Here is a 25,088-nt window from a genome sequence, read left to right on the forward strand (position 1 = left end):
AGAAAACAACATTCTGTTTTACTAACATCACAAATATATGTCAAATGAAAGAGGAAGTCTAGTTTTTAATGCAGTATTACCTGATCTAGCTCTTCCTTTTTGATCCCCAAAATACTTCCCATTAACCTTAAGACTTCATGACGCTTATTCTTTGGAGTATGAAAATGCCCAATGAAGAGATTTCTCATCAAGACCCTACAAAAATGAAGAGAAAGAGCTAATTAATCCATTCAGCTTTTACAGAACTCAAGGCGTCAAAATATTAACATATTAATCCTTATTCCTGAAATGATTTCACATACTCTTTTCTAATTTATCATCATGATACACCAAAGTCAAAATGTATGATTCAAGAAATAAATGGGAACCTCACAAATTTCCTTTAAGCTCCCAAAACACTTCCTATACTGTGGGTTATAATTTGGAGACGCTTGCAAACGGCATTATCTACGGAGACTGAGGGAACAATAATTCACACGCTGAGGAAGTGATATATTTCATGGAGATGGAGCGAGAGAGAGAGACTGAAAATTCCACTGAAACTAAACTGAAGTTGCATGAGTTAGCTTTGACGTAAACTGGACAATCTGGTAAAACGTTCATTCGTTCGAGTAGGAAATCATCCCTACCTACGATAGCATGTAAACAAGAAGCGAAGTACTGTCTTGAACCAGTCCTAAGGGAGGAAACAGTAGTGTGGCTATAGTTTTAATATCAATTCTAAGAGAGGGGAACCAAATGAGAGTCTGATATCCAGATGATACCAGCTATGTGAGAAGGCCCTATACAGATTACAATGTATATGCATTGAACTACAGATGGAAAGTAAAGAAATTAGAGTCAAACTAGAATTATAAATAAGCATCTATAATGCTAATTTTGTTTAGACAAACATTTTAATTTCCATTTTCAAAACTAATCTTTAAAATGACTGTACAATGGAAAATATCATGTATTCACTATTTTTTGAAAGATTTTATGCAGAAACCTAATTCTACACCATGACTACTATTCTTATGCTGTTATTGTAGTTTTAAGAAGGGATGTATAGGATGAAGAGCAAAGAAATTATAAATACACCAATTAAAGAGAGTCACTTACTTGTCCACTTTCCCTTCTGTGCTGTTTATAAGGTTCATTAGTTTGTTTTGTGCATCTTCTAACATTTCTTGTTTGAGCTCACCTAGAGAATTAATATGTAATTTCACTGTAAATTAACTAAAATAGAAGATTTTAAGATAATGTACACTTCAACGTCATATACACGTTTATGTTTTCAAATAAAATGCATCAATATTATTAAAATAAGCTTTTTTTTAAATAAAGATGTATTTGGAAAGTGTTCACTTAATAAGGTATTTAATATTTTAATATGAGCTAAAATACCCAGCACATTCAGTGCAAAGTGAGCCAAAGCACAGACAGCAGCTCATTCAGTTAAAAAGCTCAGAATTGTGGGCATCAAAGTTTGGAGATCTGCGGAGTGTGCTTGAAGCTACCGAGAGAGATCATGGGGCATCTATTCTGACCTACTGGATGTCCCTGCCAGTGAAATTTAACTGTTTGAAGAAAATTACATTTGCAATGCTTTCAGCATCTGGATCCACATACTTCTGTGAACAGGTATTTTCACACATGAAATCTGTCTTCTGTCCCTCTCGGAGCTGGTTAACAACTGATCACTTAGAAGCCTGTGTGCAGCTTAAAGTATCCAAATACACGCCAGACATTGGAAAACTCAGCAAGGGCAAGGATCACATTAAATTGATAAGATCTGCATTTTAATTTAATTTTAAATGAAGCTTCTTAAACATTTTAAAAACCTTATTTACTTTACATACAACAATAGTTTAGTTATATATTATAGACTGATAGAAAGATACCTTCTAAAAACGTTAAAATGCATTATTGGCACGCGAAACCTTAAATTAGAGTGAATAAATGAAGACTCGGCACACCACTTCTGAAAGGTTGCCGACCCCTGAACTAAAAGGTATTTCCAGGGTAGTATCAGATGCTAAACGGTAGTGTTAAATGCTAAACTATGGTGGTTTCTTTTCCTATCATCATCCTGGCAAATCCCAAAGGAAAATGGCCTCTTTGCAGTTTGAGCACCACCTGGATCAATCTTTGTCTAGTTTACATTTGTCACCAACATGCAGGACACGGGAATGGCCCTTTCAGAAGGTTTCATTAGTCAGTTTCACCTCAGTGGCAGAGAATCCCTTAGCCACTTCAGCTACATGGACAATTGCCTAGATTATACTGAAGCTGACCACCTTGACAAACACCCTCATGACATGAACGACCCTGGAGATGTCTTCTCCCCTGACTAGGGTTAAAATGATTGCCAAGTTTGGATTTTGCAAGACATATTCCCTCAGGGTTACATTCACCCTAAAGCAAAGGGCAGGTACAAATATCTATGTACCACATATAAGGCTTAACTGGGACACAGGAGCTTCGTGCAGAGCTTCTGTGGTAAAATGGATTTCACTCTCAAATAAACTAACACTAACAGAGACCAGGAGCTTTTCCTTCCCTTCCTCTGCAGAGTTGAGTGGCTATCATCTTCAATCCTGTAGGAAATGTCTGTCAAGTTAATCTACCCTTCCAGAAGGTTCCCCCGCTCATGTGTGTGTATATGTCAGAATTTCAAATTATACTTGTAAATTTTAAGTAAACTTTTTAAATTTAAATCCAATATTCTCTGTATTAAGAAGCTGACCATAAGATATGGACATCTACTAGCCCCAATCACTAAAATATGTAAGTAGAATTCCTATGAAGAACTATCAATAAGTAAATATGTATTTGCGGGGTAACTTCATTTACCTTTTTTGTAACAAATCATCTGACATACATGGAAAAACACGTCACTCTAATTTCCACATGGCTTGTAATCCTTTGTAATATTCAGCCCACAATCGTGTTGGCACAGTGGGGTTTTCTCAATTAACAGTAATAACTCCCATGCCACCCTCAGCAGGACTTTCTATATACATCAAAGAGCTTAGCTGTGAAACTGATATGTTCTAATGTATCCTGTTTGAGGACTCCAAGTATAACTGTAATAATTTTGCTTCACAAACTGAATTTTATAGAATACAGAGCGGAAGGAAAGTAACTAGTGTAATGCTGGGAAAATCATACTCTAGGGGCATAAGGATTAAGCTTTTTATTCAAAACAAAAACTGTTCTATACACTATTTATAGATTGATTATTAGAGGGGTGTGTGTAATTGCAAAGAGAGAGCAATCAGATTTATTATTGTACATCAGTATCAATTACACTCTGAATACAAGGGTATATTGAGAAATCCCACATATTAGCATTAACAAACTTTGAGGGTGCGATGAGATCAGAAAACCATCCTGATGCGTAAAGTGCCAAAGAATGGCTGCTTAAATACAAAAACACATTTGAAAATTACAAAAGTTTTGCAAATCCTAGACATTAAAGGGCGTGGGGGAGAGAAAAATCACATTGCTTTTAAAATCAAGGTTTTAAAGATATAAATTAGCATGTGTATAAAATAACTTAATATGTGGGATTCCCCAAGACCAAAGTTTAAAGGAAGAAATTTTAAGAAAAGATGACAGCTCTGGGGGGCCTATATATGTTAGTTGATATTGTATGTTGTGTAGGTCTTTCAGAGAGCAACAGGGAAGAGAAAATAGTTTTAAAAAATGGGAAAATGTGATTAGAAAACCAAAAAATTGACAAGGAAACTCAGGAGCAGATGTAGTATCTGAAAGTAGCTTTTAACAGCTCCCCTCCCTTTTTTAAAAAAAATTGACCATATTTCAACTTAATGATGTTGTTTTAGCCTACACTATTTTTCAACTGACCATCTCAAAATTTATTCCTCATAGTCAATACAAACATTACCAATACATTTTTAAAGTGAAAATATTCTTGCTAAATATATTATTCTACTTTTGCCAAAACATTTATTCTATCATGAGCTCATTAAGGGTCACTTTAATGGCTATATTCCATCATAAGTTTAATAAGGGTCAATCTACTCTCATTTGTAGAATGAATAAACAGTTTTCTAATCAGTCCACATCTCAGAAATATATTTCCTTCTAAAGTATTGTGACATCACAAGTATAATTTCACAGTTGAATACAATTTAATCATTTACTTCATGGGTATGAAAAGAGTGCATAGCAGACGAGACCGGAGACAAAATTCAGCATGGATTGCTGTAAATGAGACATTTATGACAGTCTCCAATAATTTGTTAACCATTTATGGCAAATCAAAAAACTGCATCTGGTACGTCTTATATTTTCCCATTAAATATCAGTTCTACTGCCAAAAAAAAATCCATAAAGAAATTCTTCAAAAGATTTGGCCAAAAAAGCTGCGTCTGGGAATGTATCTGGCCCATTTTCAACAGGACATCATATGTTGTCTTGAATATATAACGTGTTAAAAACCTGAGAGCCTTTTCTGAGAAAAAAAAAAAATCTACTGTTTGATAGATACTTGTAACCAAGTGAAATGTTGTTTCCCTTATGCATCAAGTTTTTAAATTAAACTGCTTACATCACATTAAGCAAGACAAGGTAGGTGAGGTAGTGTCTTCAATTGGAGCAACTTCTGTGGGTGGACGAGACAAGCTTTTAAGTTACACAGAGCTCTTCCTGAGATCTGAATATTTCCTCATTCACCTTGTCTCTCATATCCTGGGACAAAGATGGCTAAAACAACACTGCAAATATCACATTATTGTTTTAAATCATACTAAGATCCAACCTTACCTCTAAGTTCAAACCTACTGAGACCTACCAACCTTCCCACCATCACAATCACCAAATGCAAAAATATGGGACTCAGTTCACTCTGGCATGAGCACACCCTCTCACAAAAGAGATGGAGTTTTGTCTGCTTACACCAAGGTTCAGTTTGGTCCTTGGTGTCAGGAAGAGTTTCACAGGGAACGACTATACTGAAATCAAGCTATACAGATGGTTCAACTCACTAAAAAAGGTAACTAGCTGCACATTCATGTCGCGGCTTGATGTTTAATTTACGTTGTAGAAGTCATATGTGAACTAGGGAAAAATACCCCAAACTTTGCCCATGGGAGGCCAAAGTTTTGCACACACAACTGGAATTTGAGTAAACACTCATTCAATCAACTAGTAAGAGTCACAGCTTTTCTGGAGAATTGTTGCTGAAACAGTTGAGAGTTGCCAAATTACTTTGCACCCTTACTTCCTCTCTGACCCCAAGCTTTCCTATCTGTTTGCTTTAAAAGGAAAAGTTTGTTTTAAGGGACAAGAATGAGTTGATCAATGCAGATGAGGAACAAAAAAAATAAAAACACCAAAAAAGTTTTAAAATGAATGGTAGGAATCAGATGAATATGTTCATTGCTCAACAGCAGAAGCTACCATTACAGGGGGCAACGAGACACTCTGGGCTCCTTTCCCCAGGGAAAGAAGGATCCCTCAATAATTTCCCTTTGACAGGGGGAAGAGAATGAGCAGAAACCAAGAGCTGCTAGTGACTGCAGGGCACAAGTGACCCTTTGCCATCCCCTCATCTTCAGACACTAATTAACATGGACACCTTCTGGCTCTCTTCCTACTCCCAGATCCTCATATCAAGCCTGAATCCATGCAGTGGACTGGGTAGGTTGAAAGCAAGGCATGCAAGTGGAGTAATGGCAAAGCAGGTTGGACTAGGTCACCTAAATGGGGGGCAGAAGGAGGAATAGTCAGGAGAGCGAAGGAGAAGAGAAGGAAAAGGTAACAAGACAGGTGCAGAACATCCCCTCATGCCTGGAAAAAAGGGTTTAAAACTTGGCTAGATTATTTAACAAGCTCAGTACTCTTAATTATTTGTGGGTATTTCAGATCACAAAACCACCATAAAATGTGAGGCAATAGCATAACTGTAAATCTTGCCTCAAGAAAGGAACATGACTAATGTAGAAGAGATAACAAGTCAGGACTGGGTTATATTGACAGAACTGTGTAGGAGAGCTAGCACAACGTTTGATGCTCTCAGACCACTCTGATGACAACTACAATGAATTCAACAATAAAAATAAAACAAATCCAAAGTTCTCCATATAGCCATTATTTGAATTGCATCAAAGGCATCTGTTTTAAAACTAATATTCTCACAATCTAACCTTACTGATGTTTGCCATATACAAATACCTAAATTTTCACAACTAAGTTTTCATTTTGTGAACTTGAGACTGTATCATACAATGTGCGGATACAGATATGAAAAAGCAGAGCTGATCATTTTTACTAAAATGTTACTGTGCCTTTTAAGGTTTCCTAACATTGTTTTAATGTTAAAACTCTATGTCAATGAATCATTAATCTCCAGCTTGTTTATGAAAGAAAAAGCCACACAACTCTTCTTTATATGATTCATGTCTAAGTGCAGTCATAAAGCAAAAACCATTTATCTTTTTCAAAATTGTTTCTCCTGGCAAACTTCTTCACTGTCTGGCCAAGTTGTGTCTTAAAAATAAAGTACACTATAACAACATTTATCAACATTCTTAGATTAAGTACTCTAAATATGTCCAAGGCATCTTTCTAAACAATAGAGCAATCAAGAATCTTGCATTCCAAAACAGGTGAAATCAGATCCGAAAATATAGTCTTTAAACTAATCTCTGATACAGACACGTAACTCCCATTGATGTCAATGTGTATGTGCGGTGATCGGACGCTTTATTATGAAGATTAAAAAAAACAAGCAGAAAGTATGAATATAAATTGCTTTTTGCCTACTGCCACACAGATGTCAAAAAGTTTTTAAGAAATTGTTGCCATAACACTTCATATCCTTTTTCCACTATAATGTCCATCACTACCTTTCTGTATGCCCCTCCATCCAATCTCACCTCTGCTGGTGCAACTTCTGCTAGCTGGAACATCTTCTACTTCTCTGCCTCACTGCCTCTTCAACTCATTTCAAATCTCAGCCAAACACATCTTCATCCCTTGTCTCTATACTTACCTTTCATTTTTCTTCTGCTGTTACTAACTTGGTAACTATTTAATTCAGACCAAAACTTCCAAATACAATTTATATCAAAGACACAGTATTTTTTTTAAAACAGGATAGAAACACAGACCCAGGATTATAAACACAACAGAAAAACAGTGAACGTTCAAGAAAAAGCTGAAGTTCCAGGAGAGAGCTATTTGCATACCTATATTTTATTATAGTTAAGATATTTTTATGGCACTCATCACGGTCCTATCTGAGCACCTTAGAAACATGCTTTTAAAGAAGGTGACAAAACTAACTCAAGGGCACAGGTATCTTAGAAAGAAGTCTGAATACAAAAGGCTTCTCCTGATAGGAGATCATGAATAAAAACTATAAACTTCCTTCAAATAATCAGTTTAAGAAAAAATTAAAGATCTTCAAGGATGGCACAAATCTGCTCTTTTACTTCACAGAAGAAAAAAGGGGAATTTCCCATATTGTAACTGGAGTTCTTCAATATGCATGGCTGTTACTTGTATTCTACTGTGGGGTATACACTCTACACACCTGGGACTGAAGAATTTGCAAGCAGTGTTCATTGGTCCATGCCTATGTCTTTGCTCTCCTTGTGCTTTGTAACAATGTGTAACAATGATATAAGGCAGTGGTTCTCAAACTATGGATTGGGACCCCAAAGTGGGTCGTGACCCTATTTTAATGGGGTCACCAAAGCTGGTGTTAGTCTTGCTGGGGCCTGTGGCTGAAGCTGAAGCCTAAGCCCCACTGCTCAGGGCCGAAGCCAGAGGGATTCAGCCCTGGGTGGTGGGTCTCAGGTTACAGGCCCCCCACCTGGGGCTGAAGCCCTTTGCATGGAACAGTAGGGCTTTGGCTTTGCTCCCACCCTGGGTGGCGGGGCTCAGGCTTTGCCCCCCCCCCCCCCGCACCGGGGTCATGTAGTAATTTTTGTTATCAGAAGCGGGCGGCGGTGCAATGAAGTGTGAGAACTCCATAAGGGATGGTGCAGACCAATCACCTCTGGTTCTTTCTCTACTGCAAATCGTTTAAAGATCTGAAGCAGAGGGGAAGAAAGGTGGGTTGTGCAACGTAGTTGGGGACAACAGATCTCAAAGAATTCCAGTGACAGTAAGGTAACTTTCTTTTCTTCTCCGAGTGCTCATCCCTGTTTGTATTCCGCTGTGGATGATTCACAAGCAATACTGAGGTAGGAAGAGGGTGCAAAGCTACAAGCAGTTTAGATGCTTGTAGGATTGCCACCCCAAAGAATTAATCATCTGTGGAGGCTTGAATGAGGGTGTGGTACCTCATGAAAGCATGGCTAGAGTTCCACATTGCTGCTTTGCAAAAGTAAGGAAGGACACCTCATGAAGTGACTACTGAGGCTGCTTTTGTAGGAAGGGAGATACAACCCAAGATGCACTCAGGGATTCTTTGGGAGAATAAAGCTTGCCCTCTGGTTCATTCTGCTATAGAAACAAATAATCCAGGTGGCATTCTGATACTTTTTATTCTTTGCAGGTAAAATGCTAATGCATGTCTCACATCGAGGGAATGAAGTCGGGTCTCTTCATTGGTGATATGAGGCTTCAGAAAAAAACCGAAGGTAAGTGTATCGCCTGATTTCCGTAGAAATCTGAAACCACTTTAGGGGTGAATTTTATGTGCAGCCATAGCGAGACTGTCTTTGTGAAATACTGCATATGGTGGATCAGCCATCAAGGCCCTGAGTTCACCTACTCTTCTAGCAGAAGTGATGGGCAACCAGGAAGGCAACTTTTATGGACAAGCGGGACATGGCTAGCGGCTCAAATAGCCTAGTCCAGGGGTAGTCAACAGGCAGACTATGGGCCAAATTCAGACCGCCAGATGCTTTTGAATGGACTACAAAATCTTTTTATTTACTTATGATCATTATTGTTATTATTTTTGTATTATTTTCTCTGGAATTTGGACCTTGACTATACCTTAACCAATAAATTTGGACCTTGACTAAAAAATAATTGATTACCCCTGGCCTAGTCAATGTCGAGAATATGAAGATGAGTTCCCATTGTGGGGTTGGTTTCATCACTGGTGGGAGGGTTCTAATCAGACCCTTGATGTCACCAGGTGAATGAAAAAATGAACAGCTTTCAATAGCCTGGGCCATTTGAGAGCAATGAGAATGACTAGCGCTCTGTCCTGTCAGATCTTTCACAGAACCTGAGGTAATAGCAGAATGGGAGGAAAGCATACCTCAGGTGGCCTGTCCAAGACAACAGGAGAGCATTTCCTTCAGAGCTGCATCCCTGAAGTCTCTTGGAACAGAATGTGTCACACTTCCTGCTCACCTGGGATGCAAACATCTCAAGGAGGGGTTCCCCTCTGAGTGAAGATGTTGTTCACCACTGAGTCATGTAGTCCCCATTCATGATCAGTGGCAAAATGTCTGGTGAGGCTGTCTGCCAGTGAATTGTGGGCACCTAGTAGGACAGCATAATGTGCTTCTCAATACACCAATTCCGTAAGTTGACCGATTGATTCTGTGCATGGTGGGTGGATTTTGCCCCTCTCTGCTTGTTTACATAGAACATTGTCATAATTTTGTCTGACATTATCAGGATATATCAGGATCATATGAGTGGTACGAGTGCCATGCAGGCTTCAGACTGCTTTTAGTTCCAGGAAATTTATGTGCATTCTAGTTTCCCGAAGTGTTCAAGTGCCTTGTGCTCTGTGATCATCTATATGAACTCCCCAGCCTAGCAGGAGAGTATCTGTAACTATTGTTTTGTGTTGCTCTACGCATACACACAGAGGAACTTTCCACCATGGCAGCGAAGCCTTCCGGGAGGGTATACATACTGTTCAGAGTTAAGCTTGTAGGCAACGGAACTGTAGTCTGGCAAACGGCATCACATCACATAAGTACATGATGCCATGTGCTCTAGAAGAGTGAGGTATACCCAAATTGATGTCTGAGGGTTGCACATGACTTGGTCTATCAGATCAATTGTGGCATGGAATCTGACTGTAGCAAAATAAGCCCTTGCCCTGACCGAGTCCAGAGTTACTTCTCTATGTTCTATGGACTGTCGCCGGGGTCAGAGTAAATTTTTCCAAATTCAGGCAGATACCCAGGAATGTTAAGATATAGAGCAGCAATGGAGTTGATGCCAGGACTTCTGGCATCACCTGTGTGACAAAATGGGGATTTCCCCTTGTTATGGTGTATGTGAGTCTTACTATTGAGCCTATGAGTTTTACTGTTTTGCATGAATACTGTGTGTGCCTCAGTTTCTCTGTGTGCTGCACCAATACCTTGTGGTAGGAATAGGGGTGAGTGACTTTGGCTGAGACCTCTGGGGCAAGTGAGGCTGCTCTAGCTGCCTGCACATATGCTATGACTGGTGCCCTTCGTAACCTGAGACCCAGGAAGGGGATGCAACCAGGTGACTCTGCCCAGGAAGCGAGACAAAGACAAGGAGGATCAAAGAGGATGTCTGAGGTCGAGTAGCTGGAGGCTGGCAGTCTGCTTGGGGGACTGGAAGAGGGGGAGTCCAGGCTGTCTGGCCCAGGACTCCCCAAGATGGACTTCGCTGAAAGTCACTGATTTCTGTGATAGCAAGCTCTGTTCTACACTGTCTTCCTGTCAACTAATAAACCCTTCCGTTCTGCGTGCTGGCTGAGGGTCACTGCTGACTGAAGAGTTGGGGTGCAGGGCCCTCTGGCTTCCCCAGGAGCCCCGTCCAGGCAGACTCGCTGAGGGAAGCGCACGGTGTGGAAGGGGATGCTGAATGCTCCAAAGTCAGACCCAGTACAGTTGAAGCTATATAAGCTTCTTGCCCTGGCAACAGTATGCTCAGAGAGAGGAGGCATGCTGCTCCAGAGTCCTGACTGGCTTCGTATGGAGTAGTTCCAGAGCATTGGCCGGTGACTCCATGACAACCTGCCTTTCAGAAGCCAGCTATCTAAGTATGGGAAGATGGTGGAGCTGTTGCAACTGTGCTGTGCTGCTACGACTGCAAAGACATTTGTAAAGACCCTGGGGTGCAGCTGCAAGCTAAATGGAAACATTCTATACAAGTAGTGGTCAGGACCCACTACAAATCTGAGGAACCTTCTGTGAGAAGGGTCAATGTCCACATGAAAATAAGCATCTTACACATCAACAACTATGAACCATGTGTCTTTGATCAGGGATGGAATTACTGAGGTCATTGTGATGATGCAAAATTTCTGTTTACAGATACAAACACTGAGTTGATGTAGGTCAAGAATAGGCCTCCACCCTCCCTTCTTCTTGAGGACCACGAAATATTTCAAATAGAATCCTTTTCTCTGATGCCGAGGTAGCATCCCCTCGATAGTCTCTCTCCTATGACGGGAAATAATCTCCTGCAGGAGAGTCCCCTCGTGATAGCGATCCCTGAAGAGAGATAGGGAACAGGGTTTTGAATGGGCTGGAGAGAGAAATTTAATGGTATAGCTGGGAGGGATAATATCCACTACCCAGCTGTCTGTTGTTATTCTCCAATTATGGGGAAAATCGGGCTAGGTGACCACCAAAGTGAACACTGGAATTGGGTGGATATGGCATCAACATCAGTTCACAGCTCCTGAGTGTTCTGTCAAAAATATTTTTTGAGCAGGGGGTGAGGTTGAGTAGATGCAGCTGATGTAGAAGGAGCAGTGAATCTAGATCACTGCACCTTTTGCTGTTCGCAAGGTGGCTCATATAAACACTAATAATAAAAGGGTGTGGAAAGGGCATATGTTCATATGGCTGCTTATGAAATCATCTTTACAGGATTGGTGTATATATAGGGAGCAGAGGGCTGCCCTGGGGGTCCTTTAACAAGTGCAAGGAGTTTTCCATCTTTTCATTGAAAAGGCTGGTTTTGTCAAAGCACAAGTCCTCTGTGGTATTTCTGAATTCTCTAGAGACTCCCAAAGCATGTAGCCATAACTGACAGTACATCACTATGGCAGTTGCCATTTATCTTGATGCTATGTCGGCTGCAACAAGCAAAGAGGTTCTGGCCACCAACTTGCCTTCATCTGTAAGGACTTGAAATTTAGCCTGGTCTTCTTGAGGGAGTTTCTCTTTGAAGTCCAGAAACTTTGAGTAATTTATAAAGTCATACTTGAACAGCAGAACCTGGTAGTCTGATATTCCAAATTGGAGATTAGTAGATATAAATACTTTCCACCTGAAAAGGTCTAAGCATTTGGCCCCTTTATCTGCAGGGGTGATCCTGCAGGGGTGATGCTGCCTGGATCTTTCAGTGGCTGCCTGAACAACCAAGGAGCTTGGGGCAGGATGGGTGAAAAACTCTGCTCCCTCTTGGGGGTAGGAGCACATGTCATATATACCATATGGGTCTTGCCGATTCCAGTATGGCTTCACTGATCAGGAGCACTATTCAACTGAATATCATGGATTGTAGGATATCCAGAAATTTATGCTGTGTCCTGGATCTCTTTTAAGGAGATCTGGAACTCCTCTGCCACTCTCCATAGCAGCTCCTGGAACTTTCTATGAACACCTGGAGGAAACAGTGAAGTCTGAGTGACCATCTCACTGTTGGTATTGATGATTCTAGCTCATCCTTTTCCTCTTCCATGGGTTCCAGGTGAGGTTCTGACTGACCCCTTGGAGGAGAGGGGTAACATGACTCCCTACTTGTTCGCATGGATTCTGGGTACCAGTAGGGCCAATAGAAGGGATCAAAGGTAGGTTGTGGAGGTCCCAAAGGCACGGGGTACTACTACTCCCGAGAAAGATGTGCTAGGTTGGGTGGATGAGGCTGGTTGCAAGAGACTTTCAATCACCTATCTGGGCTGCTCTCTCTCAGTGGAGGTGATGACGGTTCCTCTGAATCTGCAGCTAGCAAACAGGATGGTGAACTTCTTTCAGAGACGCTTCTTCCTCCTGAAGTCAGCATCTCCCGAGTCAGGTTGGCCCAGACAATAGGGGAGTTTGAAGACCTGGGAGAAGGAAGATATCCTCCAGAGCGGTAAGTCTCTACCCTCCTTGAGGATAATGGAGTCTTATCACCTAGCACCGTCGGAGTCAGCATGGCTTGAGTCTTAGTGGTTGGTGAATCATTAAAGGGGTGCAGCAGTACTGCTGGTAATGCATCTCCCTTTGAGTGCTCTTCATGGACAACAACGGTTCTGGGTCCTTATAGAGTCCCAGTGCTTAGATTTTGTCAGTGTCTGAACTGGTGCAGAGGTCAGTACCAAAGGAGCTCTGCTCCTTTGCGTCTTTTGATCATGGTCATGTGGCTTAGGAGGACCTAAGTTTCTGGGGCCTGGATCCAGTGACTCTCCCCACTCTGACAGGACCAGGGAGGGATCCCTCCTTCTTGCAGTGGATTTACAAAGGCATCTGCTTTTATGCTTATGAATGTCCCCATCTCTCATAAGACCACTCAGACGAAGGGTCTTTAGCTTTAGCAGATACTGAACTTAGTGGAGATATGGGCTTCCTTGAGGAAATAAAGGAATCGTTAGCTGGTTGTCACTGATTGAAAAGGAGCAAGGACAGGAGACAGTTTTTGAAGCCTGGTATCCTGGACATAATCTAAATCCTATACTGGTGAGGCTGGGAGAGTACCAGGGGGCTGGGGGTGGGATTCTAACTAATGGCTAACTAATACTAGCTAGCAGAAACTCTATAAAACCCCACAAAACTTTATGTAATTTTGAATATTTACAGAATGAAGAGAAAGGATCAGTTCTGGATACTGGAGGGTCCGTCCCAGATCATGTGGCAGTAAGAAGGAACTGGAGAGTGGGTTGGTCTGCACTGCCCCTTATGCCTGTGGTTTGAATCACAAGGAGAGCAAGGGAGCAGGTGTGACCAATGGACAAGATTCTTCCAGTCCCAGATACATGGAGAATGTTTGTATCCCAGAGTGAAATACACATAGGGACCAACACTCAAAGAAGTTACTAGTTCACACCTTTGCTAACTTTTCAGGAGTACTACACCATCTCCTCAATTTTTTGCACACCTTTAAAAAAAATCAACTTGTTTACCTTGTTTCCTAAGGTCCTCAATTTGCTCCTCTTTGAGATCCAACTGCTCAGTCAACCTTGATGCTGCATCCAAGGCAGCATTTGCTTCCTCTAAACTTTCCTGTAAGGAGAGGAAAGTCACTATCACAATAATCTATTGTGATAACAAAAATAAAATATTTCAGACTCAAAGATTTTAATCACTGTTATTTTAAATACTTGGACTGTAAACATCAGAAGAAAATGGATAAGCAGCACAATTTCATCTTATTGGCTAGGTTGCCCTCCTTTTCTCCTCCCTTCCACTAGTCAAAAATTCTACTGATCACTTATAAACAGTGTTATCTAATATATTCCTGTGTAATAACGTATTTAAAAACTCAACAATCAGGATTATTTAATCCAGTAATTTAAAAATCTTTTCAGCCCACCTGTAAAGACTCAACCCTCTCTTCTAGCTTTTCAGCTTTTTTTTTCCATTCTGCAGTCTGCTTTTGATGTTTTTCTAGTTCCGCTGAATACATGGCTTTCTCCTCTAAAAAAGAAAGGGGGAGGGGAGGAATAAATAAATAAAAAAAAATCACACAATCAGTTCACACTTTCTAATCCTCTAGGTTGTGATGTATAACATCAAACCTTAGGTATGGAAATCCAAATACAGCACCGCTAACAGTGAAATTCCAAACCCACTGAAATCAATGGGATTTTCACCATGGACTTCAATGCGGCCAGAATTTCACCCTAAGTGTATTAAAGGTAAAATAGAGATTTTGAAATTAAAATCTACTTGAAGGCAATTGGTGATAGCCAAATTATAAACAATGCACCAAACCACACCTATTATACTGACTGAAAATTTTCATTGCAATCTTTTCTTCAAGATTTTTGATGCAACTTACCCTGCTGGAATTGCTCTAGTACCATCTGCAGGTTGGCCAGTGACAGTGCATACTGTTTCACCTGATCCTGTGACATGGTAAGCTGAAGCAAGGTTTCATCTCTCTGCCTGGATACTAGGTTCAGCTGCTCTTGCAAGGATTCCACCTGCAGACTAGCTTGATGGCTTCATCAAAAGAAAATATTTTTTTTATATACATACATAGAAACACCCCCATAAAATTCCAGTTATCTGAATTCCCTCTATCCAATAAGCTGATAGTCATCTGAATCCAGAGTGCATTCTCCATATTAATTAATAGCACTTCCATTTATCCAAAAGTTTGGGATGTCCCCCAGGTCATTCAGATGAATGGGAATGTAGTGTAGTATAGCACGTCAACTACTTGTTGAATACAGTAGAACCTCAGAGTTACAAACACCTCAGGAATGGAGGTTGTTCATAACTCTGAAATGTTCGTAACTCTGAACAAAATGTTACGGTTGTTCTTCCAAATGTTTACAACTGAACACTGACTTCATAACAGCTTTGCAAATTTACTACGCAGAAGAAAAATACTGCTTTCCCTTAATTCTGTCGTAGTTTACATTTAACACAGTACTCTACCATTTTTTGGTCTCTGCTGCTGCCTGGTTGTGTACTTCTGGACCCAAATGAGATGTGTGGTTGACTGGCTTGTAACCTGAGCCCCGCTGCCCAGTACTGAAGCTGTTGGGCTTCAGCTTTGGCCCTGGGCAGTGGGCCTCGGGCTTTGGTCCCAGGCCCCAGCAAGCCTAAGCCAGCCCTGGCGAACTGATTAAAACGGGGTCCCGACCCACTTTGGGGTCCCAACCCACAGTTTGCAAACTGCTGTTCTACTGTATCTATTTTCTTCCTTTATTATTCATGACTGAAGATATTTTCACAGAAATAGCATTCTGGTCTCAAAGGCCCGATCTCTTTCCCACTGAAATCAACGGGTATCTTTCCATCAAATTTCATGTGAGTTATTAGTGTCACAGAGTTCAGTTGATCTTGTTCCTTATTCTCCATTTGACGTCACATTCCTCTATTTATTACAACCAGAAGATTATCAATTTGATTCATTACTGTGTTACTCCCATTTTATGCTAGGACTAGAATTTATGAAAAGTAACTAGAGCTGGCTATTTGAAGTTTTCTATGAAAAATTTGGAAAAACATTTTGTTGAAGACAGGCACATAACTTCTTTCAGTCATTCCCAACAGTTCTAGAAAGAAGCAGCAGAAAATTTTTTGCAAAGCAAAGACCCTGTTTTTGTGCTAACACAATTTATAGTGATGACTGAGGTAACAGCAAAACAATAAATTGTACAAGAGACTTGTTTATAAACAAGAGGTCACAAAAATTTGTACTTAAGCTAAGCATTTTTTAAGTTTAACAACATTTGGACACAGTTTCTGCCCTTGCTTTTTATTAAACTAATCATTCATGAACACTAATACCCATTTTCCAAATTTATTTTAAAACAAGAAGGTATGGGAATATATCAGACAGAAAGAACACCCATCCATAGCCCTGACCACTTGTTTATTTGTTTGGTCAGCTGGAATTAGACAGGAAAGCAAATTTTTATATTTTTAAAATAAGACAGACATTCTTTTATGTTAGATTACATTAACATATGAGTTTTAAGACAATCACGGGATAATTTTACATCTCTGAATCTGTTACAAAGATAGTCATACTTTAACAGCAAGAGTATGACAGGTATTAAAGCAGCGGTTCTCAACTATTTACCATTGTGTCCACAAATGCAGCTCTCTTATGTGGGTCACATCCACATATATCTATCTATCTATCACCCTGCCTGTTGTGGCTGCCTCGTCAGGCACACATCCCTCGATGCATGTTCCCAGACAATCATGGGTAGGGGTGATCTCATGCACTGAGCCATGGGGGTCCCTACCAGGGAAGCTGCCCACGGGACATATTTCCAACCCACACCAGCTCTACCTCCAGAGACGGGACTTACAGGGCAGCCTCCTACTCTGGCTGTGAGCTCCGGGTCCAGACATGGCCAGCAGGGAATGAGCAGGTGGGCTCATTGCTCCAGGCAGCCCAGGACATGCTCCAGCCTGGAGCAACCTGGCACCACTGTCTAAGCCATCTGTTGATAGTCATAATCCTGTCACACCTTTGTTGCCCTTCTCTAGGACAGGCAGAATCCCACTGAAGATCACCTGAGCCTCTATTTCCTTAAGCGTCTTCCCCAGCCTGGCACAGTCTCCCTTGATACGTTCCAGCAAGAATCTACCGGTATTATTTGTTCCCACATGAAGGACGATCAGTGGATTCTTTCCTGCTCCCTTTAGGATCCTCTTCAACCTCAGGTCCACAGCCTGTATCTTAGCACCTGGAAGACAGCACACCCTTCTGTTCTCTGGATCAGCTCTGGTTACAGGCCTGTCCATTCTTCTCAGTAAGGAGTCCCCAATCACGTAGACCTGCCTTTTCCTGGTGACAGTGCGATTCTCCAGTCTATTCCCTGTTCCCTCTGGCTGCAAGTTTTTTCCATTCTTATTCTCCCTTGTAATCCTCTTCAACCCATCCTGTATCCTCCTGGGACTCATATTTGCTGTAGTCTCCATTGATTCTTCCCCTTTTCCTATAGGACTAGCCACTCTTCTCTTCTTCCTTGCCCTTCCACCTTCACTGACCACCTGCTGAGCCCCTTCTTCATTTTCCAACTCTGCAAACCTCTTCTTGAGCTCTGTTTCTCCTTCACTAGCCCATCTTTTCCTCTGCCTGGTTCTCTTAGTCACATGCTTCCACTGTCCATTTTCTTCACCCAGCAGTCTCCCCTCAGAGTTCTTTGATCCTGCTTCCATCTGCAAGCCTGAGCGGTTCCCTTCAGCCGCCTCATGTCTTTGCTCCATAATCCGCTCGAACCCCCTTCTAAACTCAATCAGACTTTCCACCTGCATCTCCAATCCTCAGATCTTTTCTTCCATCAGCTCTATCAGGCAGCACTTCATGTAGCCGAAACTCTTTCCAGGTCCCCGCTCCAGGATCACGTACATACCACAGCTGTCACATCCAGTCATCTTCATTGTGTCTTCCACTACTTGGGTCACTCCCACTGCTGCCTCTGTGTCTGTCATAGCCTTCCCACCTAAATCCTGTTAATCTGGGAAACACAAACCACACCAAAACACTAGCACCCACAGCAAAAACAAACCCCAAACAAGCACCGCAATACCAACTCCCCTTACAAACTCCCACTCAAACTCCCCTGTTTACAGCTCTGTTTGCTGGCTCCTGTGCCGCTGCAACTGTCTGCACTGCTGCCTGACTGGCTGGCTACCTTTATAGGACCTCTACTCAGAGAAGCCCCGCCCCCTGATCAGGGCTCAGCTTTTCTCCCAGCACAAAGCCCCTACAAGCCTCTACACATACAAATAATACAAACACAAAACAAAATAAAAATACCTTCTCCTCCAACAGAATTCCCACTCAAACTCCCCTGTTTTACAGCTCTGTTTGCTGGTGCCTGTCTGGCAATGCTGTACTACGTAGGTACAAGCAGCCATGTGTCCTAGAAATTTCAGGCAGTTCCGTGCTGTGTAGGTGGGGAACTGCCTTAGACCCTGAATGATGTTGCTGAGGGCTTGAAATCTCATTTCAGGAAGGAATGCCCTTGCCTGTGTTGAGTCCAGTACCACCCCAACAAATTCTATCCTCTGAACCGGGGACAGCTTTGATTCCCCCTCGTTCAGTAGCAGGCTGAGTTCATCAGAAGATGCTCTTACAAAGGCAACTTGCATCTCTACTTGAGCCCTTGATTAGCCAGTCGTCGAGGTATGGGAACACCTGTACCCGTCGCCTGCGCAGGAACACAGCCACAACTGCCAAGCACTTGGTGAATATGAGAGGTGCTGCTGACAGGCCGAACAGGAAGACTGAACTGGTACTGGGTGGTGTTCACCACAAACCCGAGGTATTTTCTGCAGGACGGAGTTTTCGCTATGTAAAAGTAAGTGTCCTTTAAGTCAAAGGCGGCATACCAGTCTCCTGGATCCAGTGAAGGGATGATGGAGGCCAAAGAGACCATGTGGAATTTAAGTTTCTTCATGAACTTGTTGAGTTCTCACAGATCTAAGATGGGCCTGAGCCCTCCTTTGGCTTTCGGTATTAGGAAATACTGGGAATAGAAGCCCTTGCCCTTCTGATCCCGAGGAACCTCTTCCACTGCCCCTACCGAAAGGAGCTGCTCGTGAGAGGGGTCCCTGAAGGAGGACAGGGAAGAGGGGGTGGAAGGGCGGGAGGGCACAGAATTGGATGGAGTATCCCCTCTCTATTGTGCAGAGCACCCAGCGGTCCAAAGTGATATGGGACCATGCACGGTAGAAAGGGGATAGTTGGGACGAAAAGGTAAGGCGGGGTAGATCCAGCTCTTGACCTGGTATGCCGTCCTCTTGTGTGCCTTCAGAAGGCTTGTTTCTGGCCCACAGAAGGCTTGGTCTGGCCAGAGCCCTGGCCTGAGGACGGGTGCGGCCTCTTCCTGCCACTCTTATTTCTCCTCCAGGAACAGTCTTGTTGGTAAAACCGCAGAGGAGGTTGTGGCCTGAAATGCCTATGTTGTGTATACCCAGGGACTTGATGGTAGCCCTTGAGTCTTTTAAACTGTCCAGTCTTCTGTCTTTTCAGAAAACAATGCCTGACCTTCAAAAGGGTAGTCTGGATGGTCTGTTGGACTTTGTGAGGTAGTCAAGAGACGTGGAGCCATTGTACAGGCGGCTGCATCCGCGCCATAAAGAGCCGCCTGCAAGGAGGCCCTAGAAATGAGTTTGCCTTCGTCCATCAAGGCATTAAATTCAGATTGGAAGTCTGGTGGTAACAGCTTGGCAAACTTGGCCATCACTTCACAGGTATTAAAGGAATATCTACGAATGATGGCCTGTTGGTTTTCAATCAGGAGCTGCAAACCACCCGTGGGAGTATACTTGAATAAGTCAAGCTTTTTGGCCTCCCGGTTTTTAGGAGAGGACCCCTGGAACTCTGGCACTCTTTGGTTCACAGCATCCACCACCAGAGAATTGGGTGGAGGATGAGCATGCAAGTACTTGTACCTCTTTGAGAGAACAAAATAGCATCTTTCATTCCTCCCTGGTGTCGGGGGCAAGGAGGCCGGGGTCTGCCACAAAGTTTTCATGGGTTCACTTATAGTTTTAATAAGTGGCAGCACGATACGCAAAGGTCCAGAGGGGGTGAGGATGTCCACCATGGGATCGGAATCCTCTACCACTTCCTCTGCCTGGATCCCCAGGTTCTGGGCCGCCCTGCGCAACAACTGTGGCAGGACCCTACTATCCTCCAAGGCTGGGGCCGTTGACATGCCCACAACAGCCTCATCTGGGGAGAATGAAAACACAGCCCATGGCCCTGGTCATCGCTCGCGGTGCCAAGAGGGTCGCGGTACTTGTGGGGCTGGTGTGCCAAGGCTGCTGGTGACTAGCTCAAAGTGGCAGACGGTGGCGCAGGAGTCATCGCCGGAGATGGACCTCGTGCCAGTTGTTGGAGAGGGGCAATGGATGCTGACACGATCAACACTATCTGGATTTTGACGCCTGGTTCTGACCCTGGGCCTGATGGTAAGCCCAGGGAGTTCAAAAGGGCCACTGAGTTGGTGGTTTCCGTAGAGGTGGCTATAGTGACTGAGGAGGCTGGCGGTGTCGCCTAGATCTAGACCTCCTGCCGCTGGACCTATCCGAACGATAGGATTCCACCTTGGACTCCGAGGTCTCCAAAAAAGACGACCATGGAGGAGCGGTACTGAGTAATGCTGAAGAGCAGTGCTGAGCCTCTGGGGACTGATACGGTTCCCCCATGTGGGCGGCCAGTGCCAGAGAATGGCGTACCAGAGATGGGGAGCGGTGTGACATCATCGCTGGCTTTCTCCTAGATGGAATAGGCGGACTGGCTACCAGCGGTGCCTTGTCCCTCCTTGGAGAAGGTGGAGCCATCAGGCGAATAAGGTCCTGTGCCAGATCAAAAGTCTCTGGAGTGGAGGGGAGTTGAATGTCCCGGCCATGACGGTCCGGAGAGCGGTAGTGGAATGGACTTGACTGGACCCCTTTTGGCGCAGGAATTGACGAGCCCTTGGGAGCTGCCAGGCCCGAAGTAGGCTGGGTGGGCTGAGGTCTCCCTGCTGCTGTCTCTTTAGGCTTAGGAGGGGAAGAGTGCCCTCCCTCCTGCCTCTGTCTTCTGGGGCACCGGGGATACAGATCAGCACGTACCAGAAGTCTTATGTTCGGTGACGTGTCAGTGCTGGGAGTCCTTAGTCTCCTTTCTAGGAACTGACTCATGCGCCATTGGCGCTGTTGCGCTGCACACGGAGGCAGCGGTGCTTGGCATGGGCTCCGCCAACCCAGGGTTGGATTGCAGGCGGAGGGCTGCCTCCATGAGAATAAGTCTGAGTCTCTGCTTGCAATCCTTAAGGGTCCTCAGCTGAAACCCTTTACAAATGTGGCACTTGTCCTTTTGGTGACTCTCACCAAGGCACTTCAAACAAGAAGTGTGTGGGTCACTTTTTCGCATCAACTTTCTGCAAACTTAACAGAGTTTGAACCCCCGGAAACCAAGGCATGCCCCAGTGGCGGGGGAGAAGTGGGGATGGGGGGCAGAGAGGCCCCACAATGAAAACTTAACCTATTAATGCTGCTGCTGCTGCTGCAGCTACTACTACTAACTTAAGACGAAAACTATTAACTATAAGCAAAATAAAATGGGACACTGCTAAAGGCGCTTGCAGAAGCTAGCCGTCACTGGCAGGAAGAAGGAACTGGGGGGGTGGCGGGTCGGCAGGGCCCAGGCCAACCCTACAGATGTTGCTAGGGAAAAAAACCTTCCAGCTGTCATGTACGCAGCGCGCACACACCTGATTGGAATGGACATGAACAAGCACTTGAAGAATATCAATATTCCATGTCTTGATTTTACTAAGTGCTTAGCACATCTACACTCTTTAAAGCTAATTAAAAAAATCACATCACCATCACTCTAGAATACTACAACTACTCAATGAAATGCTAATGCTGGATGGAGGCAAATATTACCTGGCATGTTCCACTGCAGTAGAAGAGGATACTAGTTTTTCCTCCAAAACCATGACCTTCTTTCTTAGCTTGGTCTCTCGGTCCTCCGCAGCTAAAGCTTCCTGTGTATAGGAGTCCTCCATTTCTAAGAGGTGATTGCGCAACCTCTCCAGTTCCTGGTTTAGACGCTGCTCCTTATCACGTAAATGCTGCACCTGGGTAAATATATTTTACGTTCAATGACTCATACTTCTTTGTGCATGATACCATAAGCAAATCAAATTATTTCCTTCGATTTACATTTAGGGCTCTCAAAGGATTAAAAAATAATTGCAATTAACAGGGAGATAAAAAAATAGTCATGATTAGTCGCAGTTTTGATCACACTGTTAAACAATAGAACACCCATTTAAATTATAAATATGTTTGGATGTTTTTCTACATTTTCAAATATAGTGATTTCAATTACAATACAGAATACAAACTGTACAGTGCTCACTTTATATTATTTTTTATTATAAACATATGCATTGTGAAAAAAAGAAATAGTATTTTTCAATTCGTCTGTAGTGCAATCTCTTATTGTGAAAGTGCAATGTACACATGTAGAATTTTTTTTTTATGTAACTGCACTCAAAAACAAAATATAAATCTTTAGAGCCTACAAGTCCACTCAGTCCTACTTTTTGTTCAGCCAATTGCTAAGACGAACAAGTTTGTTTACATTTATGGGAGATAATGCTGCCCGCTTCTTATTTATAATGTCACCTGAAAGTGAGAACAGGTGGTTCTGCTTCATAACGAGCCAAAGCAGTGTGGACCAATGCACCTTCATTTTCATCATTAGAGTCAGACGCCACCACAGAAGGCCGATTTTCATTTTTGGTGATTCGGGTTCTGTAGTTTCCACATCAGAGCATTGCTCTTTTAAGACTTCTGGCAGCATGTTCCCCACCTTGTCCCTTTCAGATTTTGGAAGGCACTTCAGATTCTTAAACCTTGGGTCAAGTGCTGTAGCTATCTTTAGAAATCTCATATTGGTATTTTCTTTGCATTTTGTCAAGTCTGCAGTGAAAGTGTACTTAAAATCGAACAACATATGTTGGGTCATCATCCAAAACTGCCAGAATGTGAAATATATGGTGGAATGTGATACCACAGAGCAGGAGACAAAATTCTCCCTCAAGGTGTTCAGTCATAAATTTAACGAACGTATTCTTTTTTCAATAAGCGTTATCAGCATGAAAGCAGGGCCTCTGGAGTGATGATTGAAACATGAAGGGGAACACAAATGTTTAGCATATCTGGCACATAAATACTTTGCAAGTCGGCTAAAACAGTGCCATGCGAACGTCTGTTCTCATTTTCAGGTGACACTGTAAGTAAGAAGCAGGCAGAGTTATCTCCTGTAATGTAAACAAACTTGTCTGCCTTAGCAATTAGCTGAACAAGTAGGAGGACTGAGTGGACTTGTAGGCTCTAAAGTTTTACATTGTTTTGTTTTTGAGTGCAGTTACGTAAAAAAAATTTTACATTTGTACGTTGCACTTTCACGATAAAGAGATTGCCCTACAGTACTTGAATGAGGTAAACTGAAAAATACTATCTTTTGGGGTTTTTTTTGAGAGAGCAAATATTTGTAATCAAAAATATTAATATAAAGTGAGCACTGTACACTTTGTATTCTGTGTTGTAATTGAAATCAGTGTATTTGAAAATGTTGAAACACTTCCAAAATATTTATAATAAATTTAAATTGGTATTCTATTATTGTTTAACAGTATGATTAATACGGCTCTTAATCACGACTTTTTTAAATTTAGTTAATTTGTTTTCATAGAAACATAGAATATCAGGGTTGGAAGGGACCTTGGGAGGTCATCTAGTCCAATCCCCTGGTCAAAGCAGGATCAATCCCCAACTGGGTTTTGTGTTAATCACTTGAGTTAAGTTCAATTAATGGACAGCCCTAATTATATTGCATAGATATACATTTTAGATGCCTTTTTTGGTACTTATCAAAGATCATTCTTAAGGCAAGGTAAATTCTCTGATTTTTCTTATTCACTCACCCTTTTTGTGCTTTAGTCTTGTTTAATGTCATACCTCATTCTGTAGGGCACTGCTCTCCATTTGTTTCTGTTTGAGTGCTAACATGACTTGGTCTCGTTCTTGCTGAAAAGAAACAGCTTTTTCTTGCATTGACTTAACTTCATTTAACAGATGATTCAACTCCCCCATCTTGCCCTTTGGAAGAAGGACATACAATTAAAGAAAGGTTGGAAATGTATAAAAACTTGGAGGAATATATGCTTAAACAAGTCTATTATTACTATTTATTAGGCATTTCTGCACAAACATGCTAGACATTGTATAAAAGGAGGCACAGTTTCTGTCCCAAAGAACTTGCACTCCAAAAATAGATGAGACAGACAGACATATATGGAAGAAGAGAGTGCTTACTGCACAGAAGATCCTTTAAAGAAACAGTTGTCTGTTTTGCAATGATTTTATTGACATATTGTCTGATAGATTAAAAACGGTTTCTAAAGTCATCCTACACAACTACAATGTATTCACTAACTGCAGTAAAATAGATATCTAGCACCCTTCCATTTCAGACATGTGTACTTCAAAATTGCAATTCCCCTAAACACAATTTCTGAAGCTATACTTCCTGTTAAGATAGCTGTTTCTAAGTAATGTGATTTGAATCTTCTTTAGGCATGTGGTTTATGTTATTATTTATGTTATTTGTTTATGATAGCTATATAAAAATAAACACATTCCAAAAGGTATAAAGTCAGATGAGTAGAAATGAAATAAAAAAACCAAAATAGTGGCTACTAATGTTTTTAGGCACACTATGAACTTTCAGTAATAAAAATAAAATGATTATGTAAAAAATGGAATCTACAGAGATCTGCTCTCTGCATGTATTCAAAATCATATCAGTTGACTTTAATAAAAACACTAGAAACTTTTTATTTAGTTACTACTCTTATTAGCTCTGCACATCCAACATAGCTAAGAGAGCTTATACTATCTCATGCAACATCAAACAAGTTGTTTCCTAAGTTCCCGTCAGTTATATTTGTGAAACCCCACTGAAAACATTTGGGTTGCACTGGT

At 42.1% G+C, this 25,088-nt stretch overlaps 1 protein-coding gene across 2 annotated transcripts in view; it reads right to left on the reverse strand.

The window, feature by feature from the left end:
• The window catches only part of TRIP11 (thyroid hormone receptor interactor 11), a 65,515-nt gene that overhangs the window by 6,927 nt on the left and 33,500 nt on the right, over positions 1 to 25,088 (reverse strand). For both annotated transcript variants that reach the window (XM_084632375.1, XM_084632376.1), the window contains 7 exons: positions 24,063 to 24,203; positions 21,978 to 22,171; positions 14,902 to 15,065; positions 14,434 to 14,537; positions 14,024 to 14,123; positions 1,102 to 1,183; positions 81 to 195 (listed from right to left, as the gene is read on the reverse strand). In XM_084632375.1, the coding sequence (XP_084488501.1) occupies positions 81 to 195; positions 1,102 to 1,183; positions 14,024 to 14,123; positions 14,434 to 14,537; positions 14,902 to 15,065; positions 21,978 to 22,171; positions 24,063 to 24,203 (900 nt within the window). The remainder of the gene's footprint in view (positions 1 to 80; positions 196 to 1,101; positions 1,184 to 14,023; positions 14,124 to 14,433; positions 14,538 to 14,901; positions 15,066 to 21,977; positions 22,172 to 24,062; positions 24,204 to 25,088) is intronic.

The sequence above is a fragment of the Lepidochelys olivacea genome (assembly GCF_965140295.1).
Source record: "Lepidochelys olivacea isolate rLepOli2 genome assembly, chromosome: 6".
Taxonomy (NCBI): domain Eukaryota; kingdom Metazoa; phylum Chordata; order Testudines; family Cheloniidae; genus Lepidochelys; species Lepidochelys olivacea.